At 44.8% G+C, this 22,045-nt stretch overlaps 1 protein-coding gene across 1 annotated transcript in view; it reads right to left on the bottom strand.

The window, feature by feature from the left end:
- Positions 1-2,997: 2,997 nt before the first annotated feature.
- Positions 2,998-22,045, bottom strand: part of LOC126290427 (opsin, ultraviolet-sensitive-like) — a 164,562-nt gene continuing 145,514 nt past the window's right edge. Inside the window, exons 5-6 of the mRNA XM_049984908.1 lie at positions 16,770-17,150; positions 2,998-3,255 (exon numbers count right to left, since the gene is read on the bottom strand). Coding sequence (XP_049840865.1) covers positions 2,998-3,255; positions 16,770-17,150 — 639 coding nt within the window. The remainder of the gene's footprint in view (positions 3,256-16,769; positions 17,151-22,045) is intronic.

The following is a 22,045-nucleotide window of genomic DNA, read 5'->3' as shown; positions in this document are numbered from 1 at the left end:
TACTGCATGACTTCGTTACTTATAACTTATATGTGGGACGTAAGAAGTACACGCTATTTCTTTGTACCCTTTTTAATAACTACAATTTAATAATTACATATAAAATTTACAGTTTTTTTGCGCCAGTTTTTAGATTTTTTGTTACTGATAGTCTGATTAATTATCCCTTATTGAAGAGGTATATTTCATTTGATATGGGACCATTAAGCGCTTTATACAGTCAAGAAATTAAGGTATGGCTTAATAGACATACAGAAAGAGTGGCAACCCAGTAACCAATAGCTCAATTGTTAGGGCTTGCGTATACTAGAACAGGAACAACGTAAAATGACCTACCTGGGTTTATAAAGACGGATATTTTCCCGCTTACTGCAAATGCATTTGGCATAGAGGAATCTGCACCATAGCATGAAAGAGAAAGAATAATTCTAGGTTCCCAGGACACAACAGAGCCAGTTACCGCCGTTTTACCAGAGCCTGGTACGACGACTAATATGCAGACTTTTCATTCACTGTATCATTATAGAGTGTAAAGTCAGTTCCTCATTACGAGAGCCCGTCATCAACCAAGTGAGGAGGGAAATGTGCTGTGATCACGAAGTCTCCCTACAAAAATGAACTCGAGGCAACAAAAAGTTGTTGAATGATTCCAGATCTAGACTGTGAATAATAGATGGAAGAGTCTGAAGATGTGTGAGGCAAAACAGCTCTTCTGAAAATGACAATGTAACGCAACGTAATCTCTGCAAAGAGACTTACTAGCCGACAAGTAAATCAAATGATTGTAAGAAGTATTTAAAATATGGGAATTGGGCTCATGAGGACTGTACAGGGTGGACTGAAGGTGACTTGCATGAGTGTTGGTGTGTCCCATGCCTGAGATGGAAACTATAACATTGTCATTTGTGCCCCACAGGGTACCTCCCTTAACTCCAAGGTATGGGATATAACTGTATATTGCACAGTGATGAGTTATATTAAAGGTAATTTAAATCATCAAAAATTAAGTGGGCTTGCCTTGTTTATGTTTCACTGAAATAAATTTGAAATCCCCACAGTGAAAATTATCATTGCTATGTAGCTTTCTCCTTAGCTACCTGATTACACCCAAACTTCCCCTATATCAGTCAATGTGATTCAGTCCTAAAATAAAATGAATACTGCAAAGTGACTTAAACGCTAGGAGAGGAAGTGTGTTACTGAACAAAAAATGTAGGGCGCTATTAAGAGAGGACATAGTGCTGTTCATATCTTAGTAATTAGCAAGTTAGAATAAATGTCTCCTTGTAAATAAACAACATTTGCTTGATATTTTTTGACAAAATACTGTATCGGGTGGTCAAGATAAAAGGGATGTAGCATATGGTACAGTGAGTTTCAGGAATGATATTTTGTGGACCTTGTAATGGGACACCCTCCTCTTTTCTTTATGGAAATAGTCGATGCCAAGTAATTTGTACAGGTGAACATTATCTCAGCTGTTTAGCTAAATGAATTTCATATGACATGGTAAACGATGTATTATATTTTAGGTTAAAATGTATCAAATGAAATTAATTTGTTAGTGCTATGTATGTACAGTTAAAATTACTCTTCATTTAGAAATTTTGAAATTACGAAATATCTGGCATACTTAAAATTCCTATTATTAATTGCACAATCTGACGAACACTATAAAATTTATTTCTGGACTCATTTACAAAATAATGATATGCGATTAGATAGAGCAGCAATCAGTCGTAGAATTAAGTTGCTTTAATATGACATTTATAGTCACAACGCAGATCAGATTTCGACCTGTGTCAGGTCATTATCAATGCAGTGCGGAATTGTAGCAGTTGCTCGTGCTCAAGTCAATGCTTACACAGTTAAACAGAGGATTGATGAACATGCTATTACGTTCTATGGCAACAAGATTAATTATTTTGCAGCTGTTTTAGTGTTGGAAGAACGGTGGTATTATAAGCCCAATTTGGATGATTTAGTGCGTCAGTTTAGGGACGCTTATAAAGAATATGTATTTATGCCGAACGGTATAAGGTGCGCAAACAGGTACTTTGATTTTAGGCAAGGTCGTTATAGGCCACTGTGGTACAATTATTAGAACCTCAAAAGTCATACCTCAGACGCACAGCCGAAGGCCATGCTAGAAAATTGCCTTCACGGGTAGTAATTAATGATATGTCTTAGCGAAGATTCTTCTTTTGTCAGGAAAGTTTGTAAACTCTTTTGCTTTGTAAACTCTTTGGAATGTTGTGAGTACCACATAATGTAAGTAGTAGTGGGCAAGCCTCCGATGGAAAGAGACGTATTTATCGTTTTAACCATGTGCATTTGTGTTCTGAAGTGGAAATTGTAAAGTCGGCGAGATACTGAAAAATGCGACAAAAAAAAAAAAAAAAAACTCAAGAGTGAAACAGGCAAATCTTCAAACATTATTCAGACCACAAAATCAAAATTTCAGCCTCAGGAATGTACTCCTAGACGTGACAACTGCAGCCAACAACAAGATAAAATGAAGTAAAAAGTTTTCTTTTGCATATTTTACGCCTCTCGAAGTTTGCGAAGGTTTGAGAGACAGAGAAAATTAATGGTGATGTGTTTGAGGGTAAGGTTACAACCTGGAGTAGAGCCTCTGGTTTGCTTGCTACTCACAAGGGAGCCTCCCCATCGCAACCCCCTCAGATTTAGTTATAAGTTGGCACAGTGGATAGGCCTTGAAAAACTGAACACAGATCAATCGAGAAATCAGGAAGAAGTTATGTGGAACTGTGAAAAAAATAAGCAAAATATACAAACTGAGTAGTCCATGCAAAGATAGGCAACATCAAGGATAATCTGAGGTTAGGACCACCGTGGTCCCGTGCAGTGCCGAGTTGTAGGCTGGCTGCGCGCTCGTATCACTGCCACAGTGTGTGACGTTTAAGCAGAGCGCCAGCCCAGATCCAGGAGGCGCGAGCGGCCCCCGGCCGCCGCTGGTGGGGTGAGGCGGGTGGGTCATCGCGAGCGGCCGCGTCGCAGGCTGGTGCGGCGGTTGACGTGGGGCAGCGGCGGCGCGAACCAGCTGGGCGGCTGCAGCGCGCGCGACGCCGGGGGCGGGAAAGGCGCCACCGCCAGCGGCAGGGCGCCGGGGCGCGCCGCCGCCCCCGCCACGGCCGACGGCGCCTGCTGCGGGGGCGCCGGCCACGAGTCCTCCTGCTGCGACTGCGACTGCGACCGCAGGTCCACCATCACCATCACCTCCTCCACGTCCATCTGTGAACAAGGGGCGCACCGGCTAGTGGCAACACTCCGAGGGCAACGTAATGCTCCGCAAGCCACCTGACGGTGTGCGGCGGAGGGTACTTCGAGTACCTCTATCGGTTCTCCCTTCTATTCCAGTCTCGCATTGTTCATGTAAAGAAAGATTGTCGGTATGCCTCTGTGTGGGCTCTAATCTCTCTGATTTTATCCTCATGGTCTCTTCGCGAGATAGACGTAGGAGGGAGGAATACACTGCTTGACTCTTCGGTGAAGGTATGTTCTCGAAACTTTAACACTAGCCCGTGCCGAACTACTGAGCGTCTCTCCTGCAGAGTCTTCCACTGGAGTTTATCTATCATCTCCGTAACGGTTTCGCGATTACTACATGATCCTATAACGAAGCGCGCTGCTCTCCATTGGATCTTCTCTATCTCTTCTATCAACCCTATGTGGTACGGATCCCACAGTGCTGAGCAGTATTCAAGCAGTGGGAGAACAAGTGTACTGTAACCTACTTCCTTTGTTTCCGGATTGCATTTCCTTAGGATTCTTCCAATGAATCTCAGTCTGGCATCTGCTTTACCGACGATCATCTTTATATGATCATTCCATTTTAAATCACTCCTAATGCGTACTCCCAGATAATTTATGGAATTAACTGTTTCCAGTTCCTAACCTGCTATATTGTAGCTAAATGATGAAGAATCTTTCTTTCTATGTATTCGCAGCACATTACACGGGTCTACATTGAGATTCAATTGTCATTCCCTGCACCATGCGTCAATTCGTTGCAGATCCTCCTGCACTTCAGTATAATTTTCCATTGTTACAACCTCTCGATATACCACAGCATCATCCGCGAAAAGCCTTAGTGAACTTCCGACGTTATCCACAAGGTCATTTATGTGTATTGTGAATAGCAACGGTCCTACGACACTCCCCTGCGGCACACCTGAAATCACTCTTACTTCGGAAGACTTCTCTCCATTGAGAATGACATGCTGCGTTCTGTTATCTAGGAACTCTTCAATCCAATCACACAATTGGTCTGATAGTCCATATGCTCTTACTTTGTTCATTAAGCGACTATGGGGAACTGTATCGAACGCCTTGCAAGAAGTCAACAAACACGGCATCTACCTGGGAACCCGTGTCTATGGCCCTCTGAGTCTCGTGGACGAATAGCGCGAGCTGGGTTTCACACGACCGTGTTTTTCGAAACCCATGCTGATTCCTACAGAGTAGATTTCTAGTCTCCAGAAAAGACATTATACTCGAACATAATACGTGTTACAAAATTCTACGACTGATCGACGTTAGAGATATAGGTCTATAGTTCTGCACATCTGTTCGACGTCCCTTCTTTAAAACGGGGATGACCTTTGCCCTTTTCCAATCCTTTGGAACGCTACGCTCTTCTAGAGACCTACGGTACACCGCTGCAAGAAGGGGGGACAAGTTCCTTCGCGTTCTCTGTGTAAAATCGAACTGATATTCCATCAGGTCCAGCGGCCTTTCCGCTTTTGAGCGATTTTAATTGTTTCTCTATCCCTTTGTCGTCTATTTCGATATCTACCATTTTGTCATCTGTGCGACAATCTAGAGAAGGAGACCGGATTACATGCATCATGAAAATCTTAAAATATGCATGAAAAGTGCCTAAATGTGCAAGATCAAATAGTAAAAGAACACGTTAGTTGCTGCGTGCATTATATCTCAAAGTCGAACCTGTGCATATCGGTTATGAGGAAGAGCGCCAGCCTTGCGAAAAATCCGTACATTTACAACGCTCGTAGCCGGCCGAAGTGGCAGTTCGGTTCTAGGCGCTTCAGTCTGGAACCGCGCGACCGCTACGGTCGCAGGTTTGAATCCTGCCTCGGGCATGGATGTGTGTGATGTCCTTAGGTTAGTTAGGTTTAAGTAGTTCTACGTTTCAGGGAACTGATGACCTCAGATGTTAAGTCCCATAGTGCTCAGAGCCATACAACGCTCGTATCATTTTCTGAATACTTTCTGGTAGAGGTTAGGGAGGGGGCCTTTCTGCGATTATTATCTAAAAATTTGCAAAATGAGGACGCATACCATTTTTCAAGAATTTTTCCTTCTTTGCTATTGTTGTCTGTAACAAGCGGATGCGATGCGAGTGAGTCGCAGCGAAACAATGGATATGTGCAGGACCAACTTCGAGATATATATCATGCAGAGAGACACGCTCAAGAACTTCGTAATATTTTTTTTAAAAAAGAATATACAACATGAATTTTCTGAACAGCATTAACTTTTAATTAATACTATTGTACCAAAACACCATTTACAATCGATTTTACATTTTTTTACTATTGTAAAGCCGGTCGGGGTGGCCGAGGGGCTCTAGGCGATACAGTCTGGAACCGCGCGACCGCTACGGTCGCAGGTTCGAATCCTGCCTCGGGCATGGATGTGTATGATGTCCTTAAGTTAGTTAGCTTTAAGTAGTTCTAAGTTCTAGGGGACTGATGACTTCAGAAGTTAAGTCCTATAGTGCTCAGAGCCATTTGAACTATTGTAAGCATAAACGACCAAGTCCCGTTCAAAATATTCGGTACTAAGATTGTGTCTTCTATCACTCAAAACATTTTTATTAGTAGAAAAGGACCGTTCTACGTCAACTGAGGTAAATGGGCAGTATTTGAATTTTGGTGCTATGTTGGCACTTATTGTTTTTGGTAAAAGTTCACGCGTTCCATTAATAAAACTATCAATTTGGCACAAGGGTTCAAAGCCTGGGTTATTGTTTAAAATGTTTTCGAACTTTTTTTTAAGTTCTGTTGGGAATACCTCCAGCAATGAAGAGTTCACTACAATAATTTTATTTATTAACCGAATAGATTCATTCGACGCCAGACCTTGAGTTTCGAGTTTTAATACTTGCAGATATATGGCAAAAATGGGTGCTAATCACAGCAATGTCTTTTTTAATACCGGAATTCTTAAAGCTTCCTTGCACTGGCGAACTGCCAGAGCCTATGCAGTATCGAAGTCGTTTACTAATAGCCTCGAAATGTTCATTGTAACACAACACAGCTTCGACCCACGTACTCCAAAGAGTTACCACTCTTCGGGAGGTAAAGGCACATTTGGTAGTTTTTCTTTGTAGGTCTTGATGCGAGCAGGAGCCTTTAGGAACACTTTCTTTGTGGATAAAATTAGTTTATTTACATTCACAAACGTGGAAAGTACTTCTTCAGCAAAGCACGTCACATAATCAAACTGAGATAAAATACTTGGAGGGCTTTTCCTACCTTAATCATATAGGGAGCAGCATCTGAAATAAACACAAACACACTTTCATCTGCAGAAGTTTCTGGAAATGTTTTTCTAATACCCCTTTTCACAAATCTGGCGATCGTAGACTGATTTATGTTTTCAAGTTCTTTGCCTCTATCAGGGAGAAGAAGGCTCTTCTTTGAAAGCACCAACAATTAAATTTGCAATGTAACGGCCACAACTGTCTGTATTTTCGTCAACTGAAATCCCGATAATGCTGTCTTTGAGTACATTGCGTATTTCTTCCAGAACATTTACGTAAATTGTCGGTATGTAATTTTTACGCAATGTTGATTCATCTGGTATAATTTTGTTTTAAGCAGTGTTTGCGCAGGAAGTCTTTGAGGATAGGGTTTGTAAGTTCGTGAAGAGGAATATTGCTTGCAGTGAATGCTTCACATAGATCCATGTTAAACCGACTTATTTAGTTACCTTAGGACAAACCCCTGTCACTGCAACTTCCTGTTGTCAGAAGTTGTTGTTCATGGTCCTTTGTTCTGCATTCCTGTGATATGAAGACTTGTCTTGACATGCTGGTCTATATGAAACTTTTTTTTGCACGAAACGCTTTTCCCGAAAACTCGACAATGTGAAACAATTTTGTCATATGTAAATGTTCCAGGATGGTTAGCTATCCACGAAACGACGTTTAATTTTTCGGGAGGCATGGCGCACAACACGTTACACACTATATGTCGTAAACACGTTCAACTGTGCACAAGAAAATGGAAAGGTAAACTGAAACAATGGACGTGCGACTTAACGCTTGCGTAGTTTAACTGAATTGCTGCCGACGCATACGGTATGACAGCGGAGCGGATTAACTGGCGGCGCGGCCGCAGGAGAATTGACTCTGTCTGCCTGTTCCTGCTGCTCTTCTGCAATGGTTTCCCTTGGTAGTGGCCATTTGGGTAGCGATTGCAAGCATTTCTAGGTCGCGGTCGATGTGTGAGACATCAAAACTAGATCGAACTAGAGACCGCCTTCTAGATTTTTAAAATATTGCAAACAAAGCGCGAAAATATGCATCGACAAACTGTGAGGGACGGGAAAAACCCACCGTGGTACAACAACAAAGTTAGGAAACTACTGCGAAAGCAAAGAGAGCTTCACTCCAAGTTTAAACGCAGCCAAAACCTCTCAGGCAAACAGAAACTAAACGATGTCAAAGTTAGCGTACGGAGGGCTATGCGTGAAGCGTTCAGTGAATTCGAAAGTAAAATTCTATGTACCGACATGACAGAAAATCCTAGGAAGTTCTAGTCTTATGTTAAATCTGAAAGTGGCTCGAAACAGCATACCCAGACACTCCGGGATGATGATGGCATTGAAACAGAGGATGACACGCGTAAAGCTGAAATACTAAACACCTTTTTCCAAAGCTGTTTCACAGAGGAAGATCGCACAGCAGTTCCTTCTCTAAATCCTCGCACAAACGAAAAAATGGCTGACTTCGAAATAAGTTCCAAGGAATAGCAAAGCAACTGGAATCACTCAACAGAGGAAAGTCCACTGGACCTGACGGGATACCAATTCGATTCTACACAGAGTACGCGAAAGAACTTGCCCCCCTTATAACAGCCGTGTACCGCAAGTCTCTAGAGGAACGGAAGGTTCCAAATGATTGGAAAAGAGCACAGGTAGTCCCAGTCTTCAAGAAGGGTCGTCGAGCAGATGCGCAAAACTATAGACCTATATCTCTGACGTCCATCTGTTGTAGAATTTTAGAACATGTTTTTTGCTCGAGTATCATGTCGTTTTTGGAAACCCAGAATCTACTCTGTAGGAATCAACATGGATTTCGGAAACAGCGATCGTGTGAGACCCAACTCGCTTTATTTGTTCATGAGACCCAGAAAATATTAGATACAGTCTCCCAGGTAGATGCTATTTTTCTTGACTTCCGGAAGGCGTTCGATACAGTTCCGCACTGTCGCCTGATAAACAAAGTAAGAGTCTACGCAATATCAGACCAGCTGAGTGGCTGGATTGAAGAGTTTTTAGCAAACAGAACACAGCTTGTTGTTATCAATGGAGAGACGTCTACAGGCGTTAAAGTAACCCCTGGTGTGCCACAGGGGAGTGTTATGGGCCCATTGCTTTTCACAATATATATATGAATGACCTAGTAGATAGTGTCGGAAGATCCATGCGGCTTTTCGCGGATGATGCTGTAGTATACAGAGAAGTTGCAGCATTAGAAAATTGTAGCGAAATGCACGAAGATCTGCAGCGGATAGGCACTTGGTGCAGGGAGTGGCAACTGACCCTTAACATAGGCAAATGTAATGTATTGCGAATACATAGAAAGAAGGATTCTTTATTGTATGATTATATGATAGCGGAACAAACACTGGTAGCAGTTACTTCTGTAAAATATCTGGGAGTATGCGTCCGGAACGATTTGAAGTGGAATGATCATATAAAATTAATTGTTGGTAAGGCAGGTACTAGGTCCTTAGAAAATGTAGTCCATCAACAAAGGAGGTGGCTTACAAAACACTCGTTCGACCTATACTTGATTATTGCTCATCAGTGTGGGATCCGTACCAGATCGGGTTGACGGAGGAGATAGAGAAGATCCAAAGAAGAGCGGCGCGTTTCGTTACAGGGTTATTTGGTAACCGTGGTAGCGTTACGGAGATGTTCAACAAACTCAAGTGGCAAACTTTGCAAGAGAGGCGCTCTGCATCGCGGTGTAGCTTGCTCGCCAGGTTTCGAGAGGGTGCGTTTCTGGATGAGGTATCGAATATATTGCTTCCCCCTACTTATACCTCCCGAGGAGATCACGAATGTAAAATTAGAGAGATTCGAGCGCGCACGGAGGCTTTCAGACAGTCGTTCTTCCCGCGAACCATACGAGACTGGAACAGGAAAGAGAGGTAATGACAGTGCCCTCCGCCACACACCGTTGGGTGGCTTGCGGAGTATAAATGTAGATGCAGATGTAGACAACAGTTTTTAGTTAAAGTATGCAATAACCGATGAAAAGGAGCCAAATATGCAGACACATATGCAACATGCAAATGCATATAATCCGCTCTCTACTTATAGCACACTGTCTGATTAAAAAAGTGATCCCCCGCATCCAAAAGACAAGATGAGATGATCTTATGGCATTGTTGGGCGGGAGGTGCCATGCGGAGGAGTTCGGCCGCCATATTGCAAGTCCTCATCGGCGAATTGCGAGTCAATGATGATGATAATGATGATGGTCACATAACACCCAGTCCCTTGCCAGGAATCCCTGCGTGGTAAGCGGTAACGCTACCGCTTCGTTACGGAGGCGGACCGAAGACATGATTGCCTGACAGTGGAACTTGTAAACGCACACACCATTGATGAGTGTGTAAATGACTGAAGTCGCAATTTTCTACAACATGTAGAACAGCCAGCAGACAGCATTAGTGTTGTGTGTGTGAGTACTGCTGCTATAAGGTTCGGTAGGTTATACAAGGGGTGTGACCAATGTCAGATGGTGAGTGATGACTGCGAAGGACACAGAGCTGCCACATACTCGTCCAAGGCAGCATTATTAGCACCAGTCAGTTTTAAGGGACCTTCATTGTGCATCTCGAATTGGCTGGCTGGTCACATCGAGGGATATCCCGATTTTTGGAGCATTAAGTGTGACACTGGCCCGTTGTTGGACTTCGACACGCAAGTCGCCGAAGTGGCGTCAACTCGAAAGACTTGCACCAGGCGAATGGTCTACCTGATGGGAGGCCCTAGGCACAAGGCATTTCCGTTGTTGGACTACATGGGAACATTAGTGCAGGTATATACGTAGTCAAGATTCTGGAAGACCACGTCTGACCACCACAAGGGACAAACGCAGTTTTCAGTATGTTGTAACAGTCGCACATCGACCATCCTACAACAACTAACGGACTCCCTGCAACTTACAGTCTCATTCCACACCATTAGTTGGAGACTAGCAGCAGATGGACTGGGTAATTACTGTCTGACGTGAAGGTATCATTTAGACTACAAAACAAACGGTTGCGTTTTGAGTGGTGCTGTGCCAGAGGGACCACACGCTGTTGATGGATATGGTCACATTGTGTTCAAGTATAAATTGTGGATCTGCCCTACCCCAGTCTTCCAATCTTTTGGAGACGCACAGCAATGTCACTCCTCGCATCATGGTGTGGGGAGGCATCACATATAACTTCACACCACAGCTGCTAGTGACTGACGGAACTTTGATGTCACAATGGTACATTACAAACATCCTGCATCCTCACTTATCAGTTCTCATGCAACAGTATCGTGGTACCATTTTCCAACAGGGCAATGCATATCCACACATGGCACATGACTCTATGTAACGTCTGGGTGTTGTTTAAGTACTCTCGTGGTCAGTAAGATTTTCAGATTTGTCCCCAATAGATTATACGAGGGACCAGCTTGGATGTCAACACCATCCATGCGCCACTTGCGGGATATCAAGGAACAGTTATAACTGTTATGAGTTGGGTTTCCTAGTAGAGGACGCCGTTTCGAACCCAATCAGGGCATGCATCCAGGTCAGATAAATCATACTGATAAGTGGACTCATACTGACAATTTCTTTTGAGTCTATTTTGTAATCACTGAAATTGCATCGCGTACTCTCTCAACCTGTGAAGTTCGTATTTATTTCCACCTCCTCTTCCAAGTGCTTCACTTTTTTTGGTCAGGAATTGTTACGCAGTTGCTGTCACGAGCGTCTGCCAGTAACCAGGACAGATCAATATTCCGAAACTGCCATCTTTTTATACAGCTGGTACGAGTGTGCAAACATATCATGACCCAACAACTGAATTTGATAGGAAGTACAGAAAGCTGTCAGTACCTCAAGAGAGTAAGCGTTATACATACAACATATTTAATCGTTCAGTGTAATACTAATATGAATTTCCCTCCTTCCCACCACGACTCCCCCTTCCCTCAGCTCTACCCCTGGTTTCACATTTTTAATATGAAAAAAGTATTCGTGGCTTATTGGCTCCTGGACATTATTGAATATCGCTGTGATTCTACAGGGTGATTTTTTTCAACGTGTACAAACTATAGGGATTAATCGCTGCGAGGATACAGAACAAAAAAGGTCTAATGAACGTATATCTGGAAATGCATGATCTCCTTGCTAGAGACCACTTATTCAGTCATACTTTGTTACAGAGGCTGCGGTGTAATACCATGCTGTGCTGGAGCACATGCGGTGCTGTACCATGCAGCCACAGTTACAGTATGCATAGCTTCCCCCTAGAGGGTGGTAAAGTTCCTCATACGCTATGCGCTAGTGCCCTCTCCTGCCATAGTAATTGGTAATGTTGTGTCTAACTCACTTCTCTTGTTGACTCACCTTGTAGAGGATGTGATGCAGCGTTGTACACAATGGATACGTATTCGAACTGAGTACCTGCCGACATGGTGTTTACTTACTTCTAGGCAAATAGCAAAGGGCGGCGGGCAGCAAGGTCGCATCAGTAGACCTATCCCTGCCGACATCAACCACAGCAGTTAATGTTAGCAAAAGTGTTTTGCCGTTTGTCTTAGACAGGGTCGTTTCAGGAAGCATGAAATAATGAAGGACGTGCCCGAAATGTTCAGACACAGACTTGGAGGAAAATGTAATTAACACTGTGGAAGGCGACCACTGTGTCAGTACTGGGCAGTTGACCTGCCAGTACAGGGAAAGCCAGACGACCATGTGGAACATTCTCCATAATAAATGCTACTACCCTTATCACTTACAGCGTGTGCAGGGCTTACTAGTGACAGACTTTCCATATTAGGAGCAGTTTTGGCATTGGTTTCTTCATAAGGCAACCACGATTCTGGGATTTGTGTCATCCATCCTATTCACAGATCAGGCCACCTTTATGCGGAATGGTCTCTTCGACTTTCATAACAATCATCTGTGGGATAATATGCAGAACCCCCATGGTAGGGTGACAGTGAATCATCAGCATCGGTGCAGCAGGAATGTGTGGCCTGGTTTAACTGGCGACTGTTTCTTGGCCCGGTCTTCCTTCCACGTCACCTAACAGGCCAGAACTATCGGTGTTTCTTGCAGATGACTTTGACTCCCCTGCTGGAAGAAGTTTCATTGATGATTGTATGGATTTTGTGGCTCCTACATGATGGTGCTGTAGCCCTCTTCACCGCTAAAGTCCGGGCACATATCAATCGTGTCTTCCCTGGTTGATGGATCGGGGTAGGGCATCCAGTTGCATGGCTTGCTCGTTCACTGGTTCTGAACCCATGTGATTTCCGGTTATAGGGCCATCTCAAAGGTGTATGCAGAGCCATTCCAGATGTGGAGACACTGGATCAGCGTATTCATGTTGCCTTTGACACTGTTTGGATACAGTGTATGAGAGAGTACTATTATCCTTCTAAATGCAGTTCATCAGAGGTCACTGGAGTAATGAAGACTTCAAAGTGGTTTGGTGAAGGGGCAAGTGCGCAAGGGTCCTCGGACAGACGCACGTTAACTATAGGTCTACTAGAAAGAGTTGGGATACACTATTAAGGAGTGCTGCAGCCTTCGTCAGAGCCATCGAGCGGAATGTGTCGCTAAAAGGTTGACGTTTGTGAGCAAAATTAATTTTTGTCGTTCTTTTATGCACGTACATCGAATAATAGTAGCGACGTACCACACAATCAGATAGGTTACTCTGAATCATTTGTGATAAAAGTTCACATCTGTCAACATCTGAGATAACTGACCGGCCGGTGTGACCGAGCGGTTCTAGTCGCTTCAGTCTGGACCCACGCGACCGCTACTGTCGCATGGATGTGTGTAATGTCCTTAGGTTAGTTATGTGTAAGTAGTTTTAAGTTCTAGGGGACTGATGACCTTAGAAGTTAAGTCTCATAGTGATCAGAGCCATTTGAACCATTTTTTTGAATGAGTGGTTCCTAAAGTTTTTCAAATCGACATGTAAAAAGCAACGTGTGAACAGTGCAGCCACGTGAAATGCTTATTTGTGAATATGCCTGGTGGTTGTAATTAAAGCTAACCGCTGTGGCCGAGCGGTTCTAGGCGCTTCAGTCCAAAACCGCGCTGCTGCTACGGTTGCAGGTTCGAATGCTGCCTCGTGCATGGATGTGTGTTATGTCCTTAGGTTAGTTAGGTCTAAGTAGGTCTACGTCTAGGGGACTGATGACATCAGAAGTTAAGTCCCATAGTGCTTAGAGCCATTTGACCCATTTTTTGTAATTAAACTTTCCCTATTTAACACGTTATAACATGGAAACTAATTACTGTAGAAGTACCAAACTTGGTAGCATTAATGTCCAGAGCATGGGGTACATGATGTCCATGCATCACAGCGCCACCGTCCAGTTCCAACTAAGGCCACCATGTGCCATGATAAGTCTTCGTGATTCATGATCTCGCACACCTGACCAGTCGCAGTGCACTTGTTGACGTGTCAACATGAGCTTTGACAAAAGGAGCAGGGCATTATTGCTGAAGCTCTGTTATCAAAACAACAGTAATGCTGCAGCTGCACTTTGAGAATATCGCCGGCTGAAAGGATTATGGAAGGGTCCTCTTTATTCCAGTGCCTGCGCGGAGCATGGCGAAAAATTTCGAATCGATTGGAAAAATTGGCGGTCGCACTACAGTTGGTTGACAGAATTGCTGTTGCTATGGCTGACAACTCTGTTTACAATTCCCAGTTGTCAAGAGCGTGCATGCTGAGTCACAACAGTCGAACGTCCTGTGGTCCACTGTATCGAAGGTGCGCTGAGTCACAACAGTCGAACGTCCTGTGGTCCACTGTATCGAAGGTGCTTTGAACCATTTTCAAATGGTATCTGTACAAGATCCATAGCATACAGTAACTTACACCACAGGACGCACAACCACACGTTGACGTCCCTCTCCACTTTCTCGCTAGGATTGAAGTTGATGTGGGCTGGCCCTGGATTATTCGATGGACAGACGAAGCTCATTTTTCTCTGACGGGTCAGGTGAACACACATTGCTGACTGTGGGGATCTTCACCTCCAGTCACTGTGAGTGAAGTTCGTCTGTATGGTGAATGTGTCACCGTGTGATGTGGCTTCATGGCTATATTGATCACTGGGCCTTTCTTTTTTGAACAGGTTGGTGCTAAAGAACCAAAGACGTGCAGTGTGACTGGCCAGCATTACTGCAATATGCTTTGCCAGCATTTCAATAACACCTTAGAGGAGAAGACACATTGAACTCATCAGTTTTAAAGCAAGATAGGCCCCACCGCAGATCGCTTCTAAAATTCACCTGCTTCTCTGAAACACATTTGGAAACGATCGAATTATCAGCCGATCGTTTCCAAATGCTTGGCTAGCATGATCACCTGATCTCACTCCCTGTGATTTCTGATTGTGGGGCTATCTGAAGGACAGAGTTTTCCAGGGGAACATTCCCACATGCACTGATCTGTAATGCAGCATATCAAGAAAGGTAGTCAGCATGCCTATGAGCATTTTTCGTTCTGCTGAGCAGAATGCAATCCTGCACTTTCAGACTCTTCTGGACACTGATGGGCGCCATATTGAGCCACGTTGTAGCAGTAATGGTACCTCCACCTTTAGCTCACCCCTCTGTCCTGCAAGACAGCATGCTGTGCACAAACTGTATGAGCAGGTACTGCTGGATACAACTCGCAAATATATAAAGAATTTACTATTTGGAATTTAAAACTTTCCCAGTGTACGACTTTTCTATAAAATTTTGTGCGTATGTCATTAGCACAACAGTCGATGCAAAGTCTTCTGGCCAACTGCAGATGTATGATGGCGACAGTATACTGGGCCCGCCTATTTAAAACTTGTCTGGTGCATGCATGATACATCCAGTTGTTGCTGTGCGTGTGTTGCTTGAGCATGTGCACTCCTGCTCCAGGTCTCAGCACTTTTGATAGCTTCCTCTTTGGTGAAAACTCGCCGCCTTGTTGGTGTGAGATCGATCCTCTTCACACAGTAAAATCGCAGAATCGCGCCAGCTACGCCAAAGTATGAAGCTTTTCTGTGATAGTATTCCATACAGAATCCAACTGGAAATCGGGGAAACTCTCATCATTGATGTGAGACCGATCTTTGCAGGACAGTGCCAGCTGCACAAAGCATGAAGTTTATCTGTGTCAGGATTCCATGTGGAACCCAATTGGAAACTGCCTTCCTGGTTGGTAAAAGCCCCAGGTAGTGGTATTTATAACGATTCTTTGATAAAGAAATACCAGAATCTGAAGTATGGACTACAGTTTTTGTTGCATTGCATTTCATCGAATGACCAGTAGAAATAAAGTGTTCTGTGATAGTTGATTAGGTAGACTGGAGGAAGCGAATACACTGTTGGTGTTCCACTGTCTTGAACATTGAGTGTCCTATGGTTGTCCCATTGTTTGCCTCCATCATATGCAATCTTACAAACAACTGCCATCTGGATCGCTAAGATCTCTCTGACCAATCCCAGAAGTGCCAAATTTTTTTTATCAAGGACAAAAAAATCGTTTTTCCATTATGTTTTCAAAGCACTCTATGTTCGTGGGACCATGTCCGAGAAAATGGATATTGATCTTGGCAGCTACAGAGAGTGGTACAGAGATATAAACTGTTGAACAAGGAAGATGATGAGGATGAGACCTTTAAGATGACAGCGTACTTGGCTCATATTGGATTCAAATGGATCTGAGAACTATGGGACTTAACATCTGAGGTCATAAGCCTCCAAGACTTAGAGCTACTTAAACCTAACTAACCTAAGGACATCACACATATCCATGCCTGAGGCAGGATTCGAACCTGTGACCGTAGCAGCAGTGCGGTTCTGAACAGAAGTGTCTAGAACTGCTCGGCCAGAATGGTCGGCTCTCATATTGGGAATATTTCCATCAGAATAGGCAGAGTACAAAGGAAGCATAAGGTTAAAGTGATCCTCATAAAGACGATCAATCTGACATAGACGAGGCGAGTTTTGACTTTGGAAGGCATTGCAGCAGCAAAAGCAGCAGAAGCAAGCAATGCATTCAAATTGACAACTGGTTACACTGCACTAGTAGCGATGGGGTATTAAATATGGGGGCTCAGTATACAGTCACCAGAATACACCTGATGATGGGCAGAAGACTATGTTCTGAAACAATGTGGCAGCAAGTTATTGACATACGGAAGCTCACTTGAAATTTTATGGAAGAATTTAGTGTGATAAATAAAAAAGAAAGCGGCTGGTAAGTTACCTCGCTGGTCTCGGAGGGTCGCCGGTGCGAGACACCAGTGTGGAAGCCACTGTGTGGGCCCAGGCTGCAGGGGGGCGCCACAGAGAATCGCAGACCCCCGTGGTGGATGGCGGGCCGGTGGCGACCCCAAGCCCACCCACAGTGCCAGCGACGTTGCAGCAGCTGCCGCGGCCGCCGCAACAGCGTTGCCAGCTCGCGCCGGAAGCGCGGGTGCGTCACCGCATACAGGAACGGGTCGAGGCACGAGGCTGTCTTGCAGAAGAGCGCCGGCAGCATCGAGCCCAGCGGCGAGATGGCGCCGTGGAGGCCCAGCACGCCCAGAAGCGACACCACTGCGTACGGCGTCCACGACACGAACCACAGCCCCACCACTCCCGCGACCTGCCGGCCGAGCGAGGCATCTGCTACGACCCATCCACATCACCAGTTACTGCGCAGTGCATCTACACACACATTCAGAAATGTTGTTACACCCCAGTATCTCGCCCAAATGTGTTGCTGTTGTGTTGTTTGTAAACATACCCACAGTCACCAATAGCACTACCGACAGGTAGAATGCTACACTCAAAAGATTTGCAGCATTTCAGTTAAAGCATGTGTCTTGTGTGGCACTACATAGATCAGACTTTCTAGGTTCCCACTGATGACGAACTAACTGGGACACATACATGAATATTTGGATTGAAAGGAATGGAAAGGAAACTGGATGTGAAAGAGGTAGGAAGGAAATGAAAACAACATTACAGTGCCTGTCTTATTCTGATGACAGTGCACTGTGGTGACCACAGCCATTACAAAATACATCAGATGAATTTGCATTTGCGAGTAATGACTACCATCAGCTGTAGAATGGAATGACAACAATGGAAATCTGAGCCAGACTGGGACTCGAAAATGTATTTCCCATTTATCTTGAGTGGAATTTTGGGTCTGGCCATGAGTCGTGCACGGGTAGCCAAATTGTAAGGCACCACTCACAATAAGGGGGAAATATGGGTTCGAATCCTGATTCAGCACAGATTTTCATTGTCGGCATTCCATTCTACAGCTGATGGTAGTCATTATTCGCAATGCCGATTTCATCTGATGTGGAAATAATGAATTCTAGCTGCGCAGGGCACTGTGGCAATACAACGACGAGAGTTGAAAATGTGCCAGACTGGGACTCTAACCCGCATAGCCTGTTTCTCTGGAACAGATGCCTTAATCATCTTGACCATCCAGACACACTTTCCATCAGACCCACATTTCCAACTTCCTGCTTGCCACATTGCAAAGACCTCCACCCATTAACCCTTATTCACAGATTTCTGATTCTAAAAGGAGTTTCAGACATTGGCTGTGCATCCTCACTGAATCTTATTCATCAAACAGCCATGGAGCCCATATAATTAGATATCAGTGGTGTTTGTAGGGACATGTTTTGCTCAATAGAAACAGGCACCACTCATATCTATAATGCTATGGGCACGATTGCTGTTTAATGAAAAAATTTTAGCACAGGTGTGCAAACAAATTCTAAACTCTTATGGGAACTGGAAATATGCAAGTAGGGGTCTAATGGGTAGAGATACTTGCGGTGTGGCGAGTGGGAGGTTGGGAATTTGAGTCTGATGGGAAACATGTCCAAATGGCGGAGGTAGTAAAGATACTCATTCTAGAGATGCAGAGCATCCAGATTCAAGTCCTGATCCAGCACACATTTCCTATTTTTGCTGTTGCAGTGCCTTGCCACAATGCCCTGTGCAGGTGGAAATTATTATTGCTTTATTTATTTCTCATCCATTCTCTTTTCCATTCAGTTCACGTCAAATATACCACCATTGCTTGTACCTTGCCAGTGGTGAGTGGGGTTTGCTTCTCTGCATAGGGAGTGTTTATCTGCACATGCACAGTGTGCCTGAGGGGCAGTGATGGTCAGCATAGCCAGTAAGAAGGAAATTGATCTAGTCACATGTGCATGAGTTGAAACCAGCTTATTTGTCTGACTGCTGGCAGTGAAAGAATTATCATGAGTCTCCTGAGATGAGCCACTTGTAAATACGATAATCTGTGGCAGATCAGTTACCTGACAGTGTTTCCACTGTGTCCAATAGACGGAATTATACACTCCTGGAAATTGAAATAAGAACACCGTGAATTCATTGTCCCAGGAAGGGGAAACTTTATTGACACATTCCTGGGGTCAGATACATCACATGATCACACTGACAGAACCACAGGCACATAGACACAGGCAACAGTGCTTGCACAATGTCGGCACTAGTACAGTGTATATCCACCTTTCGCATCAATGCAGGCTGCTATTCTCCCATGGAGACGATCGTAGAGATGCTGGATGTAGTCCTGTGGAACGGCTTGCCATGCCATTTCCACTTGGCGCCTCAGTTGGACCAGCGTTCGTGCTGGACGTGCAGACCGCGTGAGACGACGCTTCATCCAGTCCCAAACATGCTCAATGGGGGACAGATCCGGAGATCTTGTTGGCCAGGGTAGTTGACTTACACCTTCTAGAGCACGTTGGTTGGCACGGGATACGTGCGGACGTGTATTGTCCTGTTGGAACAGCAAGTTCCCTTGCCGGTCTAGGAATGGTAGAACGATGGGTTCGATGACGGTTTGGAAGTACCGTGCACTATTCAGTGTCCCCTCGACGATCACCAGAGGTGTACGGCCAGTGTAGGAGATCGCTCCCCACACCATGATGCCGGGTGTTGGCCCTGTGTGCCTCGGTCGTATGCAGTCCTGATTGTGGAGCTCACCTGCACGGCGCCAAACACGCATACGACCATCATTGGCACCAAGGCAGAAGCGACTCTCATCGCTGAAGACGACACGTCTCCATTCGTCCCTCCATTCACGCCTGTAGCGACACCACTGGAGGCGGGCTGCATGATGTTGGGGCGTGAGCGGAAGACGGCCTAACGGTGTGCGGGACCATAGCCCAGCTTCATGGAGACGGTTGCGAATGGTCCTCACCGATACCCCAGGAGCAACAGTGTCCCTAATTTGATGGGATGTGGCGGTGCGTACCCCTACGGCACTGCGTAGGATCCTACGGTCTTGGCGTGCATCCATGCGTCGCTGCGGTCCGGTCCCAGGTCGACGGGCACGTGCACCTTCCGCCGATCACTGACGACAACATCGATGTACTGTGGAGACCTCACGCCCCACGTGTTGAGCAATTCGGCGGTACGTCCACCCGGCCTCTCGCATGCCCACTATACGCCCTCGCTCAAAGTCCGTCAACTGCACATACGGTTCACGTCCACGCTATCGCGGCATGCTACCAGTGTTAAAGACTGCGATGGAGCTCCGTATGCCACGGCAAACTGGCTGACACTGACGGCGGCGGTGCACAAATGCTGCGTAGCTAGCGCCATTCGACGGCCAACAACTCGGTTCCTGGTGTGTCCGCTGTGCCGTGCGTGTGATCATTGCTTGTACAGCCCTCTCGCAGTGTCCGGAGCAAGTATGGTGGGTCTGACACACCGGTGTCAATGTGTTCTTTTTTCCATTTCAAGGAGTGTATTGTGGTCACCATGTCTGTATATTTAAATGTGGCAATGGATGAGACAGCAGTTAGTTCAGAGCTATCCAGTTTATCGATACAATGTGGAATAACTAATAGTTGGCAGTAGCAATGTTTGTGTTAATACAGTGTTTGCATCTTCACAAAGTAATGTCATTCAGATATGCATGCATGTTGATGAGAACAGTTGCGGAAAACATTACAAAATAAGTTCATATTTAGTGAACATTGACATAAGCTGTTTGCGATACATGAAAATTTGCATGGACTGTGAGTTGAACCCAGATTTTGGCTGTTTAAGCAAGCCTCCAGGACCGATTCAAGATCCCTCATATGTTAAGCACTCAATCATGATTCCCACACAGGGAGGCCAATATCACATTGTGACATTCGAAAGTTTGGATTAGTTCTGGAGGCCTCCTCCGATAGCCAAGTGGTTAGGGGGATTGCTCAGAACAAGTGGTAAATGCGGATTTGAGTCCCTGTCTGCCACAAATTTTCATGTGTAGCAATCAGCTGACGTCCATGCATATGTGCAGTATGAGAACTTATTGCATACTAACTCATCTACATCTACATCATACTCCGCAAGCCACCTAATGGTGTGTGGCGGAGGGTACTTTCGGTACCATAGTTTGATCTCTCCGACCCTGCTCCACTCGCGAGTAGTGCGTGGGAAGAGTGATTGTCGGTAAGCATCTGTATTGGCTCTAATTTCTCGAATTTTCTCCTCGTGGTCAGTACGCGAGATGTATGTGGGGGGAAGTAATGTGTTGTCCGACTCCTCCTGGAAAGTGCTGTCCCGAAATTTTAATAGCGAATCTCTCCGTGATGCACAATGCCTCTCTTGTAACGTCTGCCAGTGGAGTTTGTTTAGCATTTCCGTAACACTCTCGCGCCGTCTAAACGAACCCGTGACGAAATGTGCCGCTCTTCATTGGATCTTCTCTATCTCCTCTATCAGTCCTACCTGATAGGAATCCCAAATAGATCAACACTACTCAAGAATCGGGCGAACAAGCGCCTTATAACCCACTTTTTTCATGGAGGAGTTACATTTCCTTAAGATTCTTCCGATGAATCTGAGTCTCCAGCTGTTTGTCAACAATAGTGTAGCTGTACAGTAGTGGATTTCTTTTCCTATGTATGCGAAATATGTTACATTTATTTACGTTCAGGGTCATCTGCCAGAGCCTGAACCAATCATCAATTCTCTGCAGGTCGTTCTGCAAATTCGTACTATCTTCTGGCGTTGCTACTTTGGTATACACAACTGCATCATCTGCGAATAGCCTTAATGAGCATCCGGCGCTTCCTATTAGATAATTTACATATATTGTAAACAGCAACGGACCTATCACACTTCCCAGTGGTATTCCAGATATTACCTTTACATCTGTCGATTTTGTTCCGTTAAGAGCGACGTGTTGAGTTCTATGTGCAAGAAAGTCTTGAATCCAATCGCAAGTCTGCTCCGATACTCCGAAAGCTCGGATTTTTTTCATTAAACGGCAATGCGGGACGGTGTCAAATGCCTTACCGAAACCAAGGAACACGGCATCAACCTGAGCGCCGTTGTCCACTGCGCTGTGGATCTCATGGAGGAACAGAGCGAGCTGAGTTTCGCAAGATCTCTGTTTGTGGAATCCGTATTGATTTTTATAGAGGGGATGTTCATTTTCCAAAACCGTTATAAATCTTGAGCATAAAACATGTTCCAAAATTCCACAACAGATTGACGTCA

Source organism: Schistocerca gregaria, chromosome 1, assembly GCF_023897955.1.
Source record: "Schistocerca gregaria isolate iqSchGreg1 chromosome 1, iqSchGreg1.2, whole genome shotgun sequence".
In the NCBI taxonomy this organism is placed as follows: Eukaryota; Metazoa; Arthropoda; class Insecta; order Orthoptera; family Acrididae; genus Schistocerca; species Schistocerca gregaria.
The sequence above is the reverse complement of the archived record's forward strand: the minus strand, read 5'-3'. Positions and strand labels throughout refer to the sequence as shown.